Source organism: Excalfactoria chinensis, chromosome 13, assembly GCF_039878825.1.
Source record: "Excalfactoria chinensis isolate bCotChi1 chromosome 13, bCotChi1.hap2, whole genome shotgun sequence".
NCBI lineage: Eukaryota > Metazoa > Chordata > Aves > Galliformes > Phasianidae > Excalfactoria > Excalfactoria chinensis.
Genome location: NC_092837.1, coordinates 6,096,554 through 6,113,679, shown reverse-complemented (window position 1 = coordinate 6,113,679; position 17,126 = coordinate 6,096,554). Strand labels below are relative to the sequence as shown.

Below are 17,126 nucleotides of genomic sequence, written 5' to 3'. Positions count from 1 at the left end.
CACTGGTGCTGACAAGCCTGGTTTCTGATAGATCGGTGTGTTGTTGCTGATGGATTTTTGTGTGCATTATGCGAAGGTATTGGTGTGACTCAGGAGGAGCAGAAGCATCTGGGGACAGCATAGGTCACCTTCTGCCACCCTCACCGGTCACCGGCTCCCTATAGCCAAGGGCTGCTGCTTTCTCCCAGGCTGAGCCACACCAGCAGGGGATGGGAGCACTCTGTGAGCGCAATGCTGACATGTAGGTCATGTTGGCTAAAGTCACCCTCAGTGCATGGCTCGTGTACAGGTATTGCTCCAGGGGTGAACAAGAGGTGGGTAAGTACACCCAGGTGCTCCAACCCCAGCCACCCTCACTGTGCCCACTAACCAGGTCCCTCAGTGCCACATCTCCATGGTTCTCAAAACACTCCCAGTGATGATGACCCTATCACTTCTCTGGGCAGCTGTACCACTGCATCACCACTCTTTCTGAGAAGTAATTGTTCCTAATATCCAACCTGAACAAAGCTCTGGGGCAGGGGACCTGGGGGTACTGCTGCTGAACAGGGCCTGAGCTTGCCCCACCTGCAGAAATCCTGCACAAAATATAAAGCCCTCGGAGCAGGCAGGCAGTAATTAACTAGGTTTTGAACTTTTCAGAGCACTCATGTGCTGTTTAATGAAATCACAGCAGGTTTTGAAACCAAACCTGTTCTGCAGCCCCATGCTCTGCCAGCCCCTCCCTTGGTTCTGCCAGCACTCCCGCCCCAATGGTGACCTCCCTCCCTGAGCATCCCTCCCAGCCGGCTCCTGCCTTTGTTTGGCTTTTAGGGACAGACAAAAGAGCCGGTGGGGAATGTGCATCATCCTTACATAAAGTCTGATCTACTAAGCTGCTTTTGGCTGTTTTTCCCAGCACCGGCAATAGGAGAGCTGTCGTCACCTCAGCGTGGGACCGGGAAAGGGATTTTACATCACAAGGTCTGGGCTGGTTCAGCTCTGGGTCTGCAAACCCACCCGCACCGGAGGGTCGCCCCTTTTCCCCAAAGCATCCCGCAGAGACGGGTCCGCACAGTGGGGTCTGCAGAGATACACTCGAGGCACCCCAACCTCCCCACATTCAATTCCGGAGATACATTCCCAGTGGGCTGGGGGTGATCCCCAGAACATTGATACCCAGAATCCAACACCGGAGCCCCCCCAGCACCCCGGTGCAAGGAACAGATATAGGACCCCCCAGGCACTGATACCGGACACCGACCCCCAAGACCTCCAGGCTGCCCCGCGATGCCCCACGCCGGACCACCCCGGGTCCCCCCACGCCGTTCCCGGCACCGCCCCCGGTGCCGCCGGCTCCGTTACGAAACGCGGCCGGGGCGGGGCGGCGCGGCGGCGGCGACAGCCAATGGCGATCCCGGCGGCCCTAGATTCGGCGTGGGGGGGGTCGTACCGCTAAGCTCCGGCACCGCAGAGCTCCGCCGGGTGCCCCGGGGCAGAACGGGCTGAGCCTCGGTTATGCGACCCCGAGGATATCACTGCGCTCGGAGGCTGTAGCCATGAGCAGCGACTCCTCCACCTCATCCTCCCCACCCCGGGAAGGCAGCCCCATCCCGCAGCCCCCCGGGAGCGCGGAGCTGCTGCGCTGCCCGTCCTGCCGCCTCCTCCTCTGGGAGCCGGTGACCGTATCATGCGGGCACTCCTTCTGCAAGCTGTGCCTCGGCGGGGCCGTGCCCTCCCGCTGCCCCGTGTGCCACCGCCGGCTGAAGCTGTTGGGCGTCGAGGCGGTGAGATGCAACGTGGTGCTCTGTAACCTGCTGGAGAAGTGCGAGGAGAGGGAGAGCCGCTCGGCCAGGCTAGCAGCATGCATCCGGAGTCATCTTGCTCGTGGGGACCTGCAGGATGCTCTGCGGATGGCCCAGAAAGGCATTGAGATGGGTAAGCAGTGTGGGGCCTGGGGGGCTGAAGAGGGCATGGGATGAGGGCATGCTGTTGGAGCACGTGGGTAACAGTGCAGGTAATTTTGTCCCTGCACCATGGTGACCTCTGTGCCAACACATCTGGGGCTGGGCACCTGGGGAGCTTGTTAGGAGGGCTGGAAGTGTTGGAAAGGAACAAGGAGGGCAGAAACACCTGCTGGGCTTTGCTTCTGGGTCATCCCCACACCTGCAGAAGTCCATTGGCAGCAGAGGGACATGGCCTTCCCAGGGCTGTAGCGGCTGCTTGTCCCCAGGGCTGGGGCTTAGTGTCCCATTGCTGTGTGTTCTAGGTATCAGCAGCAGCTGGAGATGAAAGAGCTTTCATTAATAGCTGGGCTGACAAAACTGAGTTCCACAGCTTCCCAGAGCATCCCATGAATCATTAGAGCACCTGAGTGGTAGGGGTGGTGGAAAGCAGCTGAGACTTCTCTAATTGGGAACAGAAACTGAGCACACCCAGTGCTCAGCAGGACCCCCTGATCCTTTTCTGCACCTGTCACTGAGGAGGCATTCACCTGCAGGACTGGGATCAGGCCCAGGGGGGTTGCTCTGCTTTACTGTGTGTCTGTAAGTGGATTTCTTGGAGAGTGATGCTGCTCCAAGTGGGGTTACACAACGTGGCTGGGAGGCTGGGGAGCAGAGACATGGAGGTCCTCTCGGAGTGAGCAGTGTTTCTATAGCACCTCCTCCTCATCACCTGCTGTGGGATTAGTGCTAGAGGTGTGGGGTGTGGTGTACCCCTAAGCACAGGGACAGCAGGGAGCAAGTGGGCTGCGGTCCCTTTATGCAACCTCCCAGGGCACTGCTTGGTCCTGTGTGCCCTTTGTTCAGAGCAAACACATGTGCACAGTGCTCTGTTACTCATTGTGTTACGGGCTGACTTTAGTCTTGCAATTCGCTGTGTGAGTAGAAAGAGCAAAAATATTGCAAGCTCAGTGCTTGGTCTTTCTTTGCTGTGTGCTCAGTTCTCTGTTAGCTGGGGAAGGAAGTCCAGGCTGGGGCAATGAGGAAATAGAGATCAGGGGCAGATCCCATGAACCCATATGTGCAGGTGCTGCTGTGCCATACAAGTAGTGCTTTGGGGCTCAGTGCTGCTTGAGGCAGGAGCTGTGGGCTTTGCACAGAGCCCTGTGGGACACCATGTGGCCAAAGGGAATAGAAAAACAGGAGGTAGCAGGTTGACAAAGTGAACTGAATAGTGCTGTGGATGGTGTAACACGGGAGGGCTCCTCGGGTGTTGTGCTGCCAGCTGGCTCACATCCCTGATGGTTGGTGATATCATACAGCAAAAATAGCTGCAGCGGCACAGAAATGCAGAACTCGCTGCCTGATTTTACGTGTCTTACTTGTGGTGCTAAATCAGTCGCTTTGTTGACAGTCTGTAAATGTTTGAATGTGCTTGTTGATGTGGAAAATAAGCCCCTGGACTTTGTACTCATGTTTTCACCTCTGCACGTCATTAGGAGCTGCAGTATCTCATCCCCAGACCTGTGTGGAAGGCTGAGCTCCAGCACAGCCAGTTCCTGAAGTGCTGTGTGCCGAGGTCCTGATCACAGCACACACACACACATGCACGTAGGCTCATAGGGAGCATGTGGTTTCCGACTGCAGCCCAGTCTGGACAGCCCTACGTGCTGTTTTGCGAACACCCCTTGGTGCTGAGATCCCATTGGTGGTATCGTATTGATACAGACCTGGATGCCCTAATTCCTTTCTCCTGTTTCAGCCTTTCTTTGGACTTGGGAACTCAGAGACACCTGGTGGGGAGGATGGGAGTCCTCCTTGCACCCTTGGGTTTGCCTCTGCCTGGGAATAGCAGTGGCGGCTCCAGGAAGCTGCAGTGTTTTGGAACAGCAGTCCCCAGCTGCTGGCTTTTTGTGTGCCACATTGCCCTGAATTCCATCACAGAGAACCTCATGGTGACAGCCTCCATGGGGAGCACATTCAGCATCCCAAAAATATGGATAATGGCCCAGATCACGCTGTGATTGAAGCTGAGCCCCACAGCAGTGGTGCTACAGGGGCTCTCGGCACCAGGACCCACCTTTCTCTTTGCAGCCCCAGAGGACACATCCCTGCGTCTGTGCCGGGCAGAGGCCTTGGCAGCCCTGAAGCGGTATCCAGAGGCGCTGCAGGACCTGGAGGCTGTGTGCAGGGCTGAGCCCATGGAGTGCAAGGTGAGCGGAGGGCAGCTGGGGGTGTGGTGGTGTTGGGGACCTCACCTCACTGCACAGCTGAGTGATGTCTCTCTTTTCTTCTCCCCCTGGGAATTTCCCCTTTGCTGGTCACAGAAGGCAAAGGACATTTTAGCTGTAGGGACAGATGTGGATAATTTCATCTATGAGGGCTGCTCCAAAAGTAATGCTTCCTATTATTTTACATTGACCCCTGATGGCAGAGGCCTCTGGCACCCTCTGACATTCACTGGTGCTTGCTGAATGTTTATGGAGCCCAACCAGTGGAGTCAAGTACAGTGTGGCAGTGAGTGGAGCATTTCAGCAGTGGTAACAGTGACAGTGATCACCTCCACTGGTGTAGATTTAAATGACTGCAGTATGCAAGCTCTTGTTCATCACTGGTGAAAATGCATAGCTAGTGGTGGTGAAAAATAGTGTTTTGTAGCTGAGAACTTGCTCTATCAAATACTGTTACTGTACTATTTGTATCTGTTGTGGTTTCCATGGAAATAGATAGGAAGCATTACTTTCAGAGCAACCCACATACATCTTAATCCTGCCACTTACTGGTTGCTGACTCCAGCACATGTACACGGGCAATCCTGAGTTCTCACAACTATTGGCTTCAACCTGCTCAGAAATATACTACCCAAATCCATTAATTGCTAATATGGGACACAAACTCTCTGCACTGTTAATGGGAGTATCTTTACTCATATGCACTTGGTGAGGATGTAAAGGATGCTGATGTGCAGGATCACAGCTTGGGGCTGGGCGAAGTGTTGCGATGCCCTCAGAGACATCACACCTGGGATTTTGACTGCTTCTTTGCACATGTTGGCTATCACTGTGTGGCTTCAAGGCAGAAGCCCTTTATCCCTTCACTAGGTCTCTGTAAGGTGGGAATGAATCCACCAGCATCAGGGCTTGGGGCACACATGAGACACATTCTCAGCTGGCTGCTGGCCTGTAGTCAGCACAAGATTTTCTGTGCTCTGCAGGGCTTCTACAGGAAAGGGAAGGTGCTCCTGGAGATGGGACAGAGAGCCGAAGCCCTGTTGGCATGGGAGCACTGCCTGATGCTCAGTCCCCACTTCCAGCCTGCGCAGAGAGAGATGGAGAAGGTGCGTGGGTCTGCAGAGTGGTGGGTCCCATGCACTCCCATTGCTCAAGGGCATGCCCTGATGTAAGCTTGCTGAACTCAGCCAGCACTGGGACAAGTGGCCCTGATGCTGCAGTGGCCCAGGGTATGCTTTGGGATCTCTGGGTCACACACCTCCTTCCAGCACCCTGCTGAGCCCTGATTTCTCCTTGCAGGTCCTGACATGGGAGGATGTTCCTCAGCCATGTGCTGCCCACTGGGGCTCAACAGGTCCCCAGGAAGAGCAGGATGAAGGGGGCCCTGCATCTTCCTCCACACAAGCTCAGGTAATAGGCTGCGATGGGACTTGGCATCCCTTTGGGACATCCCAAATTGAGGTTTCCCAGTGATAGGAATGGTAAAGGGCAGCTGTGCAGAACCATACTTGTGGGCATGTTTGGGTAGCAGCTGGTGAGAGCTGAGGAGGCTCCTCCTGGTTTCCAGCCCTCTCCCAGTTTTGTTCTGCAGTATTTTTCACAAGACTTCAGGCTCCTGTTTAAAACACAAAAGTCACATAAAAAGTCACAGTAAAAACAAACAAACAAAAAGCCAAAACCCAGCAACCCTAACAAATTCAGTTTTAATGGTGTTAGTTTTTTTTTTCACTCAGTAAACACAACTGAGAACAATCCAGACCATTAGGAGCTATTAAGAAAAAAACTGAGTCTGCTCTTTTTCCTTGCTGTGCCCAGGAACAGGAGGAGGAGCTGGAGGCTGGTGGTGGGGACGAGGCGTCTGAGCACAGCCTGGGGACAGCTGTGGGGCAATGGAGAACGCCAGCAGCTGTGGCACAGAGGGAGGACAGGCAGGAAGGTGAGTGTCATCTTGTGCAGAACAGCAGGCATCTGAGTTTGCCTAAATCATAGAAACCTTAAGGTTGGAAAGACTGTTAAGATCATCTAGTCCAACCATTGACCCATCACCACCGTGCCCTTGTCCCTAAAGCAGTGGTGATCCCTTGTGGCAGACCTCCATCTGGTGGCTTCTTTGGGCTGCTTCTCTTTCTGGTGCCTCAGTTTCCTTGCAGAAGGAAGGGGAAGAGATGCCGCCATCCTGATATATGAGCTGTGGGTGAACATGGATGGGCTGTTGGCTGGGTTTGTGTTGCATCACCCAGTGTTTTTGTTTTTAAACTCCAAAGCACTTTGTGTAAGAGTTGGTTCCTTACACCTCAGAACAAGGTCAGAAGGCAAAGCTTAATTTTCGGTATTGAAACAGGAGGTCTTATCCTTTCCTCCTCTCTTTTTGCCACCAGCTAATGAAGAGGAAACAGCAGCTATGAGTAAACTGCTGCCCCTTGAGGACCTGCTGAGTGTTTCTGACTTGGAGTGCTCTCTCTGCATTCGGTGAGTTCTCTATTGGCAGAGCTTTTTGAATGAGGAATTAGAATCATAGAACATCCTGAGTTGGAAGGGACCCATACAGATCACTGAATCCAACTCCTGGCTCCACATAGAATCATGCAAAAATCAGACCGAATGTAGCACCTGCCTGGTTCTGCTCCCTGGTTTGTGTCTTTCTTCTTCTGTTAATATCAAATGCAGTCCCCAGTGCTGTGAAGCCACAGGTTTGGCAAAAATAAGAGTTAAGAGGGAACTTGCACACCAGCTGGGGGTCCACAGGGACCCCCAGGGACAGGGAGCTCAGACCTTCTTGGACAGTTGCCATCTCACTCACTGTGCAAGTGATCAGGCTGCTGGTGAATGGAATAAATATTTACATTTAATTAGCAAGAGTTGCAAGCAAAGATCAGCTAACGCAGTCTTAGTGAAAGCAAGTTGCATAGCTGTGTGCTGCCTGGGCTTGGGAAACACAGTGTGAAAGAGCTTCCAGCTGTGTCTTGGCCCTGCAGCATCACTGTAGATTCCCCTTGAAGTTGTAGGAGGAGATGTGGGAAACCCCTCAATCCTGCTGGAAGCAAAATCCCTTAAGATCTTACTCTAAGGCCCTTTTCAAGCCTCCTGCTTGCAGCAAGGGGACTCCAAGGAGATGCAGGTATGGGGCTGGAGGGTGGCTGGGAGCTGTGTCTGCTGTTCCATCCTTGCTTGCATCAACATGCAGTAAATGCTTTGTGGAGCTGAACCCAAGTTGGATTTCGAACTCCCAGCCCTCTGACCTTCTTCCTGGACATCACCATGCTCCTTCCCCTTCGATCCAGTGACAGAGGTTCCTTTGCAGGATGTTCTTTGAGCCGGTGACTACGCCATGTGGACACACCTTCTGCAAGGAGTGCCTGGAGCGCTGCCTGGACCACCGGCCCAACTGCCCACTCTGCAAGCAGAGCCTGCGAGAGGTGAGGGCTGGGGGTTGGGTGGGGGGTCCCCCTTCCTGGGATAGGGACAGACAGGTGGGAGGGGGCTCAGTGCCCAACTCAGGGGTGTCAGCTTTGCCCATACAGGAATGATCTGACAGCTGATAATTAGGACCAGGAAATTTGTTTCCATGAGATGTCACAGTGATTGAGTGAGGTTGTAAATAGGACTGAGAATGAGAGAGAGAAGGAAGTTAATGCTAGTTACTTTAAAAAATGGAAATGGATGGAAAGCCTGCTAGCCTGGGGGTTTGACTTCATCTCTTATGAAAAGATATTCAGATGAGCCCTTCGGGGGAAATTAGGTTGTCATACATGGATGGACCACATCAGTGTCAGTGACAGGATGCTCTGTGGGATGGATCCTGGGGCTGACACAGCCCCACTGCATGGCCCCCCCCTCCCAGATGGACCTTCACAGCTCTAAACTGAAATTACCCTCAGCTCCTATTGTGTGAGCATGATTCAGAGCCCCAGGGTTCCCCTCCTGCTCTGTCCAACCCATCTCTTGTTTCTCACAGTACCTGAAGGCAGGGAGCTACAGCCCCACACTGCTGCTGCAGGACATCATGCTGGCTGCCTTCCCTGCACAGCTGGCTGAGCGCCGCGAGCTGCACCGGGCTGAGATGGCTGAGCTCTCCAAGTAAGGGACCTGCCTTGTGTGTTGGGTGCGAGAGGGGCTTTTCAGGTGGCATGTCCCATTTCTAGGACTGCATTACAGTGGTCTGTAGCACAGCATCACTTTCTGTGAGTTCATAGGAGCTGACCCAGAGCCTCTGTTGGTTTTTATTTTTTTTTCTTGGGGTTTTTAAAGCAGTCTCCCCTCTTCTCCTTCAGCCTGACCACGAACATCCCCATCTTTGTGTGCACGATGTCATTCCCTGGTGTCGCCTGCCCTCTGCACATCTTTGAGCCCCGCTACCGCCTGATGATCCGGCGGTGCCAGGAGACCGGCACCAGGAGGTTTGGCATGTGCATATATGAGAATGGGAAAAGGTGAGCACCAGGGCAAGGCTGCTGCCTTCTGTGGGCATCCTGTGGGGAGGGTATCTCTGAGCTGCACTGTTCCTCTGTGTCCTCCATCTCCTTTAAAGTGACCATCCTTCTCATTCTCTGCCCATAACAAGCTGCAGCAGCACACTGGGCTTCTTTTTGTTACGTTTTCCTTGGTCTCAGGTGGGCTCAGCCTTTGGGCTCCTACCCCAAGGACTCCATTAAACTCCTATGCTTACAGGACAAGTCATTCTGGGGCTTAAGTCCTGCTCAAGAGAGATGGGGATCACTAACTTCTTATGGCCTCTGGTGAACTTTTTATTGCTATTCAGTCAGACCTGTGGGTCTGAAAAATGGCTAAGCCATTTTTGCATCAGGCAGACTCAAGGGAGTTCTCGCTGTTCCCTGCCCTCTTGAAATGGGTGCTAGCAGAGTTAATTTCTGATTTTTGCACCACGTCTATCCTTGGAGCTGCTGCATGCAGGAGGAGCAGATCTTGCATGTCGGCACCCTGCTCAGACCCTGTTCCTCTCCCTGTCTCCTCCAGCTTTGCAGACTATGGTTGCATGCTGGAGATCCGGCAGCTGGAGCTGCTGGCGGATGGCAGGTCGCTGGTGGACACCATCGGTGGGCGCCGGTTCCGGGTGCTGAGACGTGGGCACAGAGATGGCTACAACACAGCTGACATTGAGTACCTGGAGGACAAGAAGGTGAGGGCAGGACCAGGGTGGGGGGGCACCATTGGTGGGCACCGTGATCCTCACCCACCCTCCTTTGCTCTCCTCTTCCCTCCACCCAGGTGGCTGGGGAGGAGCTGCAGGAGCTGCAAAGCCTTCATGAAAGCACCTACCAGCTGGCCCAGAGGTTTTGGGAGCACGGGGATGTTGCCTCCAGGCACCTTTTGTTGCAGCACGGACCACTGCCAGAGAAGGAAGAGGACATCCAGGTAATGTTGTGGGGGCAGAGATACTCTGGGGCATGGTTGTCCAACCTTTTATATTGCCTGGGTGAAGTGGAATTGTTTTGGGATGCATATAAGCAAGCTATATAATGCAGTTAATGTATATAACTCATTGAACTTATTTTTGTCTTTTTTTTTTTTTAATATTTATTATTAAAACATAAAAAGAGCAACAAAAACTCTGAACTAATGGGGGTATTTGACCTTGTTTTTGTAAAACAAGTGCATCAATCCAGGCTGGTTGTGGTTGTGGGCAGCCTGGTCTAGTGGTTGGCGACTGCTTTTGAGGTCGTTTTCAAGCCAGGCCATTCTATGGTTCTACAGATGTCTGGTTCATGGAAAATGTGTGGCACTGAGGGATGTGGTTTATTGGGCATTATTAGTGGTGGATGGACTGGATGATGGTGGTTACTAAATGACTCTTTCTCATTCAGCACTCTCCCTCTCTCCTCTCCAGGCTTCTGCTGACGGCCCAACCTGGTGCTGGTGGCTGATCTCCATCCTTCCCCTTGACCCATCTTTCCAGCTCAGGCTCTTTTCCAGCACCTCACTGCACGCCCGCCTGGCCCAGCTGCAGCGCATCCTCCTGGCCCTGCTGCAGCCCTCACCTGAGCACAGCCCCCAGGGCCTTGTCTGATCCTCCAACCTCTTTGAGTGGGAGAATGCAGCCCCTTGGGGTTTCTTCATGCATTTCTTTGTGGTTTGAGTCCTACCAAAAGCAACCTTAGTGAGATCAGTGCTGCTGTCAGCAGTGACTCAATGCCGTCCATGCTGGTCCTATGCGGTGGTTGGTGACACTGGAGTGATGTGGACTTGCCATACCACGGGAGAGGACCATGCCAGAAGGGTGGGTTGTGCCTTTAGAAGACAATATCTCTTACTGAGTTGCTTTGTGGAGGACTGTCCTTAGGGCAGAGGACTGAGTGCTGGGGCTCTTCCTCTCTGAAAGACAAGGTAGGGCTTTGGGTAGTGCTCCCACTCCATGGGGCAGGAGATATAAAGTCATGGGAGATGTGGCACCTACCAGGAGGCTCTGTTGGATTTTTCTCCAGCCTCAGGAGCTGAAAGCTCAGCCTCTGGGTAAGTGTTTAGCCTAATTTCCAATGAGAACAAGAAGAAAAGTTTAATTAAATTATCGATGGGCTCTGAAATACTGATGGAAGAATGAAGCCCAGCAGTGATTTCTGTGACTTTCTGCCGCTCAAGCAGTGTGATTTCACCAGGTTCAGCATTTCTTTGTGAACTTTCAGCTTCCTTAGAATGAAGGAGCTTAGGTCGGATCCTTGAATGTAGGATTTGAAGCAGCACACACTGAAGTCAAAGGGGAAACCAGTGGCCGATGCTGTGAACCCCATGCAGGGGAGCAAGTGCCTGTCTGCAAGTGCCTGACTGCTGCTTGTCTCTGAATAAAGGGAAAAAATTACACACCCTCCCCAGGCAGGGAAGCCCAAAGTTTTGGGATTTTCAAGTCCTGTTCATAATTTCAGTGGCTTTAGGTGAAATTTGGGGTTAATTTCCACCTAATGAGTCAAAGGATTAACATTTCTTTGAACACCTTATCCCTGCTTTTCCCATATGCACCATCTCGGGGCTGGTACATGGCAGGGTGAGGAGGTGGGTTGGGGCTGCACATCACTCCCAGCATCCTTCTGCCCCTTGGATGCTGAGCCCGTGGCTCTGTGTGCAGGGACGGGAGTGGCACCGGCTTTTGAGAAGTGCCTTTTTCTGCGGGGTGGCTTGAGTCACCCCATGACACCACGGGTCACTCTGTGGGTCTGGTCTATGTCTGTGATGGGCACTGGAGCCACATCTGCATGGTGTGCTACAGGGAGGGACTCGTGGAAACTGCTCCAGTTCACTTAGAGTGCCTTTGTGATTGTGTCAGTGACTTCTCTTTTAATTATTTTCTTCTTCATCATCATTGAAATAAAATGACTTTGTCGGTGGTGATGTTTGCCTCTGAGTTGCTCTTTGGTTGAAGTTGGGGGCATCCCAGGTGGCAACGGGGACGTTTGGGGACTTGGGAAGAGGGCCAAGTTAACTGGGGCCAAGTTAGAGGGACACGGTGAACAGGGGGCAGATGGTAGCAAGGGGTAAAAAAGGACGAGGGTCTGAAATAGTGGTTAACAGCGACACCACCTGAACCAGCGCCGTGCGCCGCTCCATGCCGTGCAGTGCCGCGCTGCTCCACCAGGGGGCGCGCTGAGGCTGAACGAGGCGGATGGAAGAGGCTCCGCGCTGCTCGAAGTCAACTAACTCTTCCAAACTGGTGTTTTCTCTTCCCATCCCACCCATCCTGCACCCCTCAGCTGATGGGACATATCCTGTACCAGAGGAATTCACCCCCGGAGAGCTCTGAGACAGCGTTAGCACCGAGCCCTCTGCCTCTCTGCCCCATTCCATCTCTTGCAGCCTCCCCTCCAAAGCTCTCCTTCCCATTCAGTCTTCAACTCTGAACAACAGTGACAACTTCCCTAACAAACAGTGTGGGCAAGCAATTAGCTAAAGAGGCAAGTAATTAATACAGCAGGTGTCAGGCTGTGCCTCGTCTTTCTTTAACAAACGGCGTATTTCCAAACTAATTAGACTGAGATAGATAGCAGAAAATCAACATGAGATTGTTGGAGTTAAAATCTTCTCTGGTAAGGCCGTGCTTGCACTGAAACGGGAGCACGTTATACCTAAAGGTTAATGAAGAAAGGAGGAAAAGCAGCATCAATTTTTCTTTTCATGCTATAGCAACGGCACTTCGGAGCAACAACAGATGGATCACATCATTCCTGCTTTTCAGTGCTCAGTGCCAGCATGTAGGGAGAGAGCCTATATGGGGCTGTATGTATACACAGTGTCAGGATGCTGAGACCTAAGGCTCCAGCCGCAGCCCGTGTCTCCCCATTCCTCCTATAGCAACACTCTCCCTCCCTGCTTTCTCCCTCCCCGTTGATTTATGGCTTCACAAAAACCATTTCAGTTGAAGCAAAATATTTACAGCGCTGATTAAACACCAAGGTAATGGGAAACTTGTTAAAAGTGTGGAACTTCTTATATAAATACAGCGCTATTAAAATAAAATGTGACTTCTAGCGAGAACAGCTCTCTCAGCTGTGCTGTGTTTACCTTAATTGTTTCCCTCCATTAATTACAGTCTGAGAGGGAGACTTGTGCAAATTGAAATAAATTAATCGAATTTGTTTAGTTTTGTGTGGCTGGCTTGTGGGGATTGCAATTAAGTGAGCACGTTTGGGGTATTAAATTACGTTTCCTAGATGCTTTCTTCCCTTTTCAAGCACCGAGAACGTGGAAAAGAAGTCTTCAGCAATTAGAAAGTAAGTGAGCATTGTGAGCAATGGTTATTACTGCCCTGTGCCTCAAGAATTTCACTCCTTGCAGGTGTTAAGGTTTATCCCAGTAAATGCAGCCTGCAGTGACAAAGGAGAGGTGGTGGGGTGTCCCGAGTCCATCTCCCACAGTGGGGCTGATCTGTGCTGTACTGGGATCAGGTGTGTGTTCTGCAGGAAGCCTGACGACCCAGCTGCTTGCATCCTTGCTGGCTCCCACTCCCTAACTCCAATGTTTGACACAAGGGAAGGGGTGGCCAGGTAAACCAAGGTTCCGACACGTGCAGTGAAACAGAAGGGGAAGGGAATCACAGTGTCAGAGTTCAAGGGGTTGGAGATCATCTTCACCAACGCCTTACTAACGCAGGTTCCTGGCAGTAGGATGCGTGATCTTACCATAGAAGACACCAGAGAATCCACACTACAATCTTATTCCAGAATCCCAGCCTCATTGGCACTGTTTATGGCCCATGCTGCTCCAGCCTTGCCCCAGACCAACCAAGAGAGGTGTGAGCTACATGGGAGCCTTCTCTCAGACCTACTTTTCCCTGGAGAAACAGAGCCAACCTTTGGAAGAGATGTCAGCGTGAAGAAGGAAAAATGCATCACTTCCTCCCTAAAGAAAAAGTGGGGCACTTGAGGGCAGGCAGGAGCCCGGTTCCCTCTTCCCTACCTTGTGCAGAGCTGCTCACTGCTCCGAACCTCTTCACCTGGCTGCTGCTGTGCCTGGATGATGTATGGAGTGGCTGTGCTGCAATAGGATTTGTACCCAGAATATTGGCTGGATGATAAAGGAGTCTGTCTGCAGTGATAATTGCACCATAAATAGCGCGGGGTTCAGCAGTGATGAGTGAGGCACTCGAAACCCTCACCCTCCAGATTCCTCCCACTTCCTTCCATCTTCCTGACTGCTAACAAGCTGAAGGAATAGCTGCTTGGTTTCCACCAACCGCAGGAGGATTATTGCACTCAGATGCAGCTGGGCACCATCCTCACCATAAATCTTTATAGAGGGGGGAAAAAAAAAAGAGAGAGAGAGAGAGGCAAATAAGAAAACCCTAAAGTAAATTGGGTTATTACTGAAAAGCAGTGTGTATGGCTGCGGCTGCCCCTCCTAGTTTGCTGCTTTTGGCTCCTGGGGGTGACTGTGTTGTTCTGCTGATGGGAGCTGAGAAGCTGCCAGTGAGCCCCAAATGCTGACAAATGAGAGCTCAGGCTGCGGAGTACTGTAGCAGTCAAGAACTGGGAAGAAAAGTAAATTAATGTGGATGGATTTGGAGCTTTCTCTCGCTCTTTGAGCCTGTAGAAAGTATGTGAACCCTTTCCAAAGAAAAGCTGGGAGTGGATCTGGTGCTACAGACAGATTAACCTGCTGCTGAACTCCAAATGATACCTTAAAGCCAGGCCTGCATGCACAGGGGGTTTATGCTCAGGTCCTCTGAGGGTCTGTGCTTCAGTACGGTTTGCTTAGTGCTCGTAACCAGCACTTTAAAGGAGCACAGAATAGATGGAAGTAGTGCTCAGTGCTGAAAGGAGGCATCTGCTGATCAAATCTTATTCATGGGTCAGGGAATTGCTGCAGCAGCTCTCTGCTTTCTGATAAACAGTGCTCTGTTTGGCTGCGAATAGCTAAAAAATGGACTGAGTAGCACAAATCTTCAGGGACCCAAACAAACAGCCCCCAAAAGCTTGCAAGATCCTGGCTAAAAGTTAACCTTTGAACAGCCAGACACAGCATCCCCCGAACACTGGGCAAATCCTCCCTTCTCCCATCCCATCTCAGAGTGAGGGGCACACCAGCCCATGGTGGGTAACTCCTGGTTGTGGCTCCCCAGGGCTGTGACCCTGCAGATCAAGGCTCAGAGAGCAGCAGCTCCCTGCATGCACCACCGTGCAGGCTGCTCAGCAGGCACAAACCTTTCAGCTCTGTACAAAGCCACAAGCTCCCCCAAGCCTCTCTCTTCTACACATGCCAACCCCCGACTCTAGACTGTTTGAGGCCAAACTGTTTACTGTTTAAGCTTTGGATTTGCAAGTTTAAATCTTTGACAGTTCCAGGTGCACCCAAAAAGATAAGGGCGTTAGGAGGTGCGCCGCTGCTGCTCAAAATAATAAAGCTGAGATTAATACGAAGCTGCTTCTTAATACTCAGTATTCCTCCACTATCTGCTGCTATTATTATAGTTACCTTGTCTAAGCTGGCACAAAACACTCAGCACAACAAAAGCTGTGACTGCTGTTTGGTTCGGCGCTCCCCTCTCGCTTCTCTTCTTTGTTTTGTGCCACATCTCTGTGTGCAGAAGGGAGGGCAGAGCTGTCACGGCCCCAAGGCCACAGATCCTCCACCAACGAGCACTTGGCACAGGATGGGCAGGGAGGGAGGGAAGCACCGGGGAGGTGTAGCAATCACAGCTTGGAGCTGAAATAAGCTGTCACACTCTGTGCGCCTCTGACAGTAAGAGATTTGTGGAAGTGGCAGTGGGGTTTTTAGTCCAGATTAGGAGAAATATCCTTTCTGAGAGTCGCTCCTTCCCTTGTCTTCATTTCTGAAAGTCACTCCCTGCATTTTTCCTTTGCCAGTTTTCTCACTTGAGAGCTCACCACCACCCACAGCACTGGGTACTGCTGAGCTCTGGTTCACAGTCAAACCCTCCTCCCTTCAGGGAGATGGAAACTAATCAATGGAGAACATTAAACACTAGGAAAGCTGCAACAACTTACCATTCCCCATAAAGGTTACATTCCCACACTGACTTCACGGTAGCACTGAGCTGAAGGCAGCATGGGGAAGTGACAGCTCTTGGAGATAAGCTCTCATTCCTGTTTCCTGCAGGATGCTTTTAAATGGTGAAAAGACATTGCTGCTGAGCTGGCCTGGCATCCTGGCTTGTGCTCAGCTGAGCCTTGATTTCCCATCTGTTTGTGGGGGACCTGGGCTGTCTCACCCCTGGGTTTGCAGGCATGGGTCCACATAACCTTGGGACCCCACTACCATGGGGACCACAGCCACTCATTCCATCCCCAGTGCTTTTGCCCAACCACAGTCTCCCATGTTTTGCTGGGAGGAAGGTGACACATTCAGATCACTGCAGGGCTGCTCAGCAGGGTCCTTCAATTACAGCCTGCTACCCCAAGCTGCCCAAGATACATCTCTGGGCTCAGCTCTTCATTACCTTACCTCCTTTCCAAAGATGAACAGTGATGGGATCCAATGTGTACAGTCATGCAGTCCTCACACAAGGGAGAGTGCAGGAGACCATCCCCTGGGACCAAGACAGGACTGACAGGACCATCCATCCAGGCAGCAGTGGGAAACCTCTTTGCCTCAGCATTCAGCTGTCTTCAATACAGCTGCTTACTCAACACCTGGCATGAAGAAAGGCACAGGTTAGTTGTGTGGCTGTTTCTGCTGACCACAAAAGAACAAGAGAAATCTGAATCCTGAAATAAAGAAGTCTCTGTACGGATCCCTCTCCCCATACTGCAGCAGATATTGTCCAGACAGAGATTATATTTCTGGTTTGGCACAGAGCAGTAGTAACAAGTTGCTTCTCTGAGTCCTGCTCTTTCACATCTATAGGAAGGATGATAGCACTTAATGTCCCTTTCTATTAATATGAAATGGTCCATAAGGCTCAAGTACCAGTGAGACTTCTCTTAGCCAAGCCAGAAATCTGTTGCTCCTTGTTTCTGTTCTGATACAAAAGCTGGTTAAAAATCTGTCTGCTTAAGACCTTTATATTTAAGTTTGAACAAGAGTTTGTAAAGAGACACAGGAATTAGAATCAGGCAGTAAAAGAGAGAAGAGAAAAAGACCTTGAGCAGTGCCACACTGGCAATGCAGAGCCCACTGGCCACAAACCTAAAGAGCCAGGACATTTTGGAGCCTGCGTGAGCCAATTCTTTTCCTTGAGTGCTGATTGTAGTTGGACCCCACTGAGTCTCTTGACAAGCAATTTGTTTTTAGAAGGGATGAAAAGCAGCGGGTGTTAATTCCATCACAACACCCCTCGTTCCACGTCCCAAATCCTCCCGTCATCTTCATTAATAAGATTTTGTATATCACCACCACCGTGCCTGGTTGCAAACCATGGTTATGAATTTCATGCGCAAAGGTAAATGTAAACAGGATTAAATGAATCCTAGTTATTATAAAACACTTGAAAACATGCTCCCTCCCCCTGTTTACTTGCAGGCTCTTCATTCTGCCTGTCTCACACATCCAGCTCTTGCAATCATTTTTCAAG

The 17,126-nt window shown here is 51.5% G+C and overlaps 1 protein-coding gene across 1 annotated transcript; it reads left to right on the top strand.

The window, feature by feature from the left end:
• The first annotated feature begins 1,395 nt into the window (after window positions 1–1,395).
• Window positions 1,396–11,491, top strand: LOC140258345 (LON peptidase N-terminal domain and RING finger protein 1-like). Its single transcript, XM_072348548.1, has 12 exons — window positions 1,396–1,917; window positions 4,017–4,135; window positions 5,137–5,259; window positions 5,453–5,563; window positions 5,969–6,089; window positions 6,532–6,622; window positions 7,455–7,569; window positions 8,109–8,230; window positions 8,425–8,583; window positions 9,128–9,290; window positions 9,380–9,526; window positions 9,999–11,491. The coding sequence occupies exons 1-12, from the start codon at window positions 1,539–1,541 to the stop codon at window positions 10,176–10,178; spliced, it is 1,830 nt and encodes a 609-aa protein (XP_072204649.1). The 5' UTR covers window positions 1,396–1,538; the 3' UTR covers window positions 10,179–11,491.
• The last annotated feature ends 5,635 nt before the right edge of the window (window positions 11,492–17,126 follow it).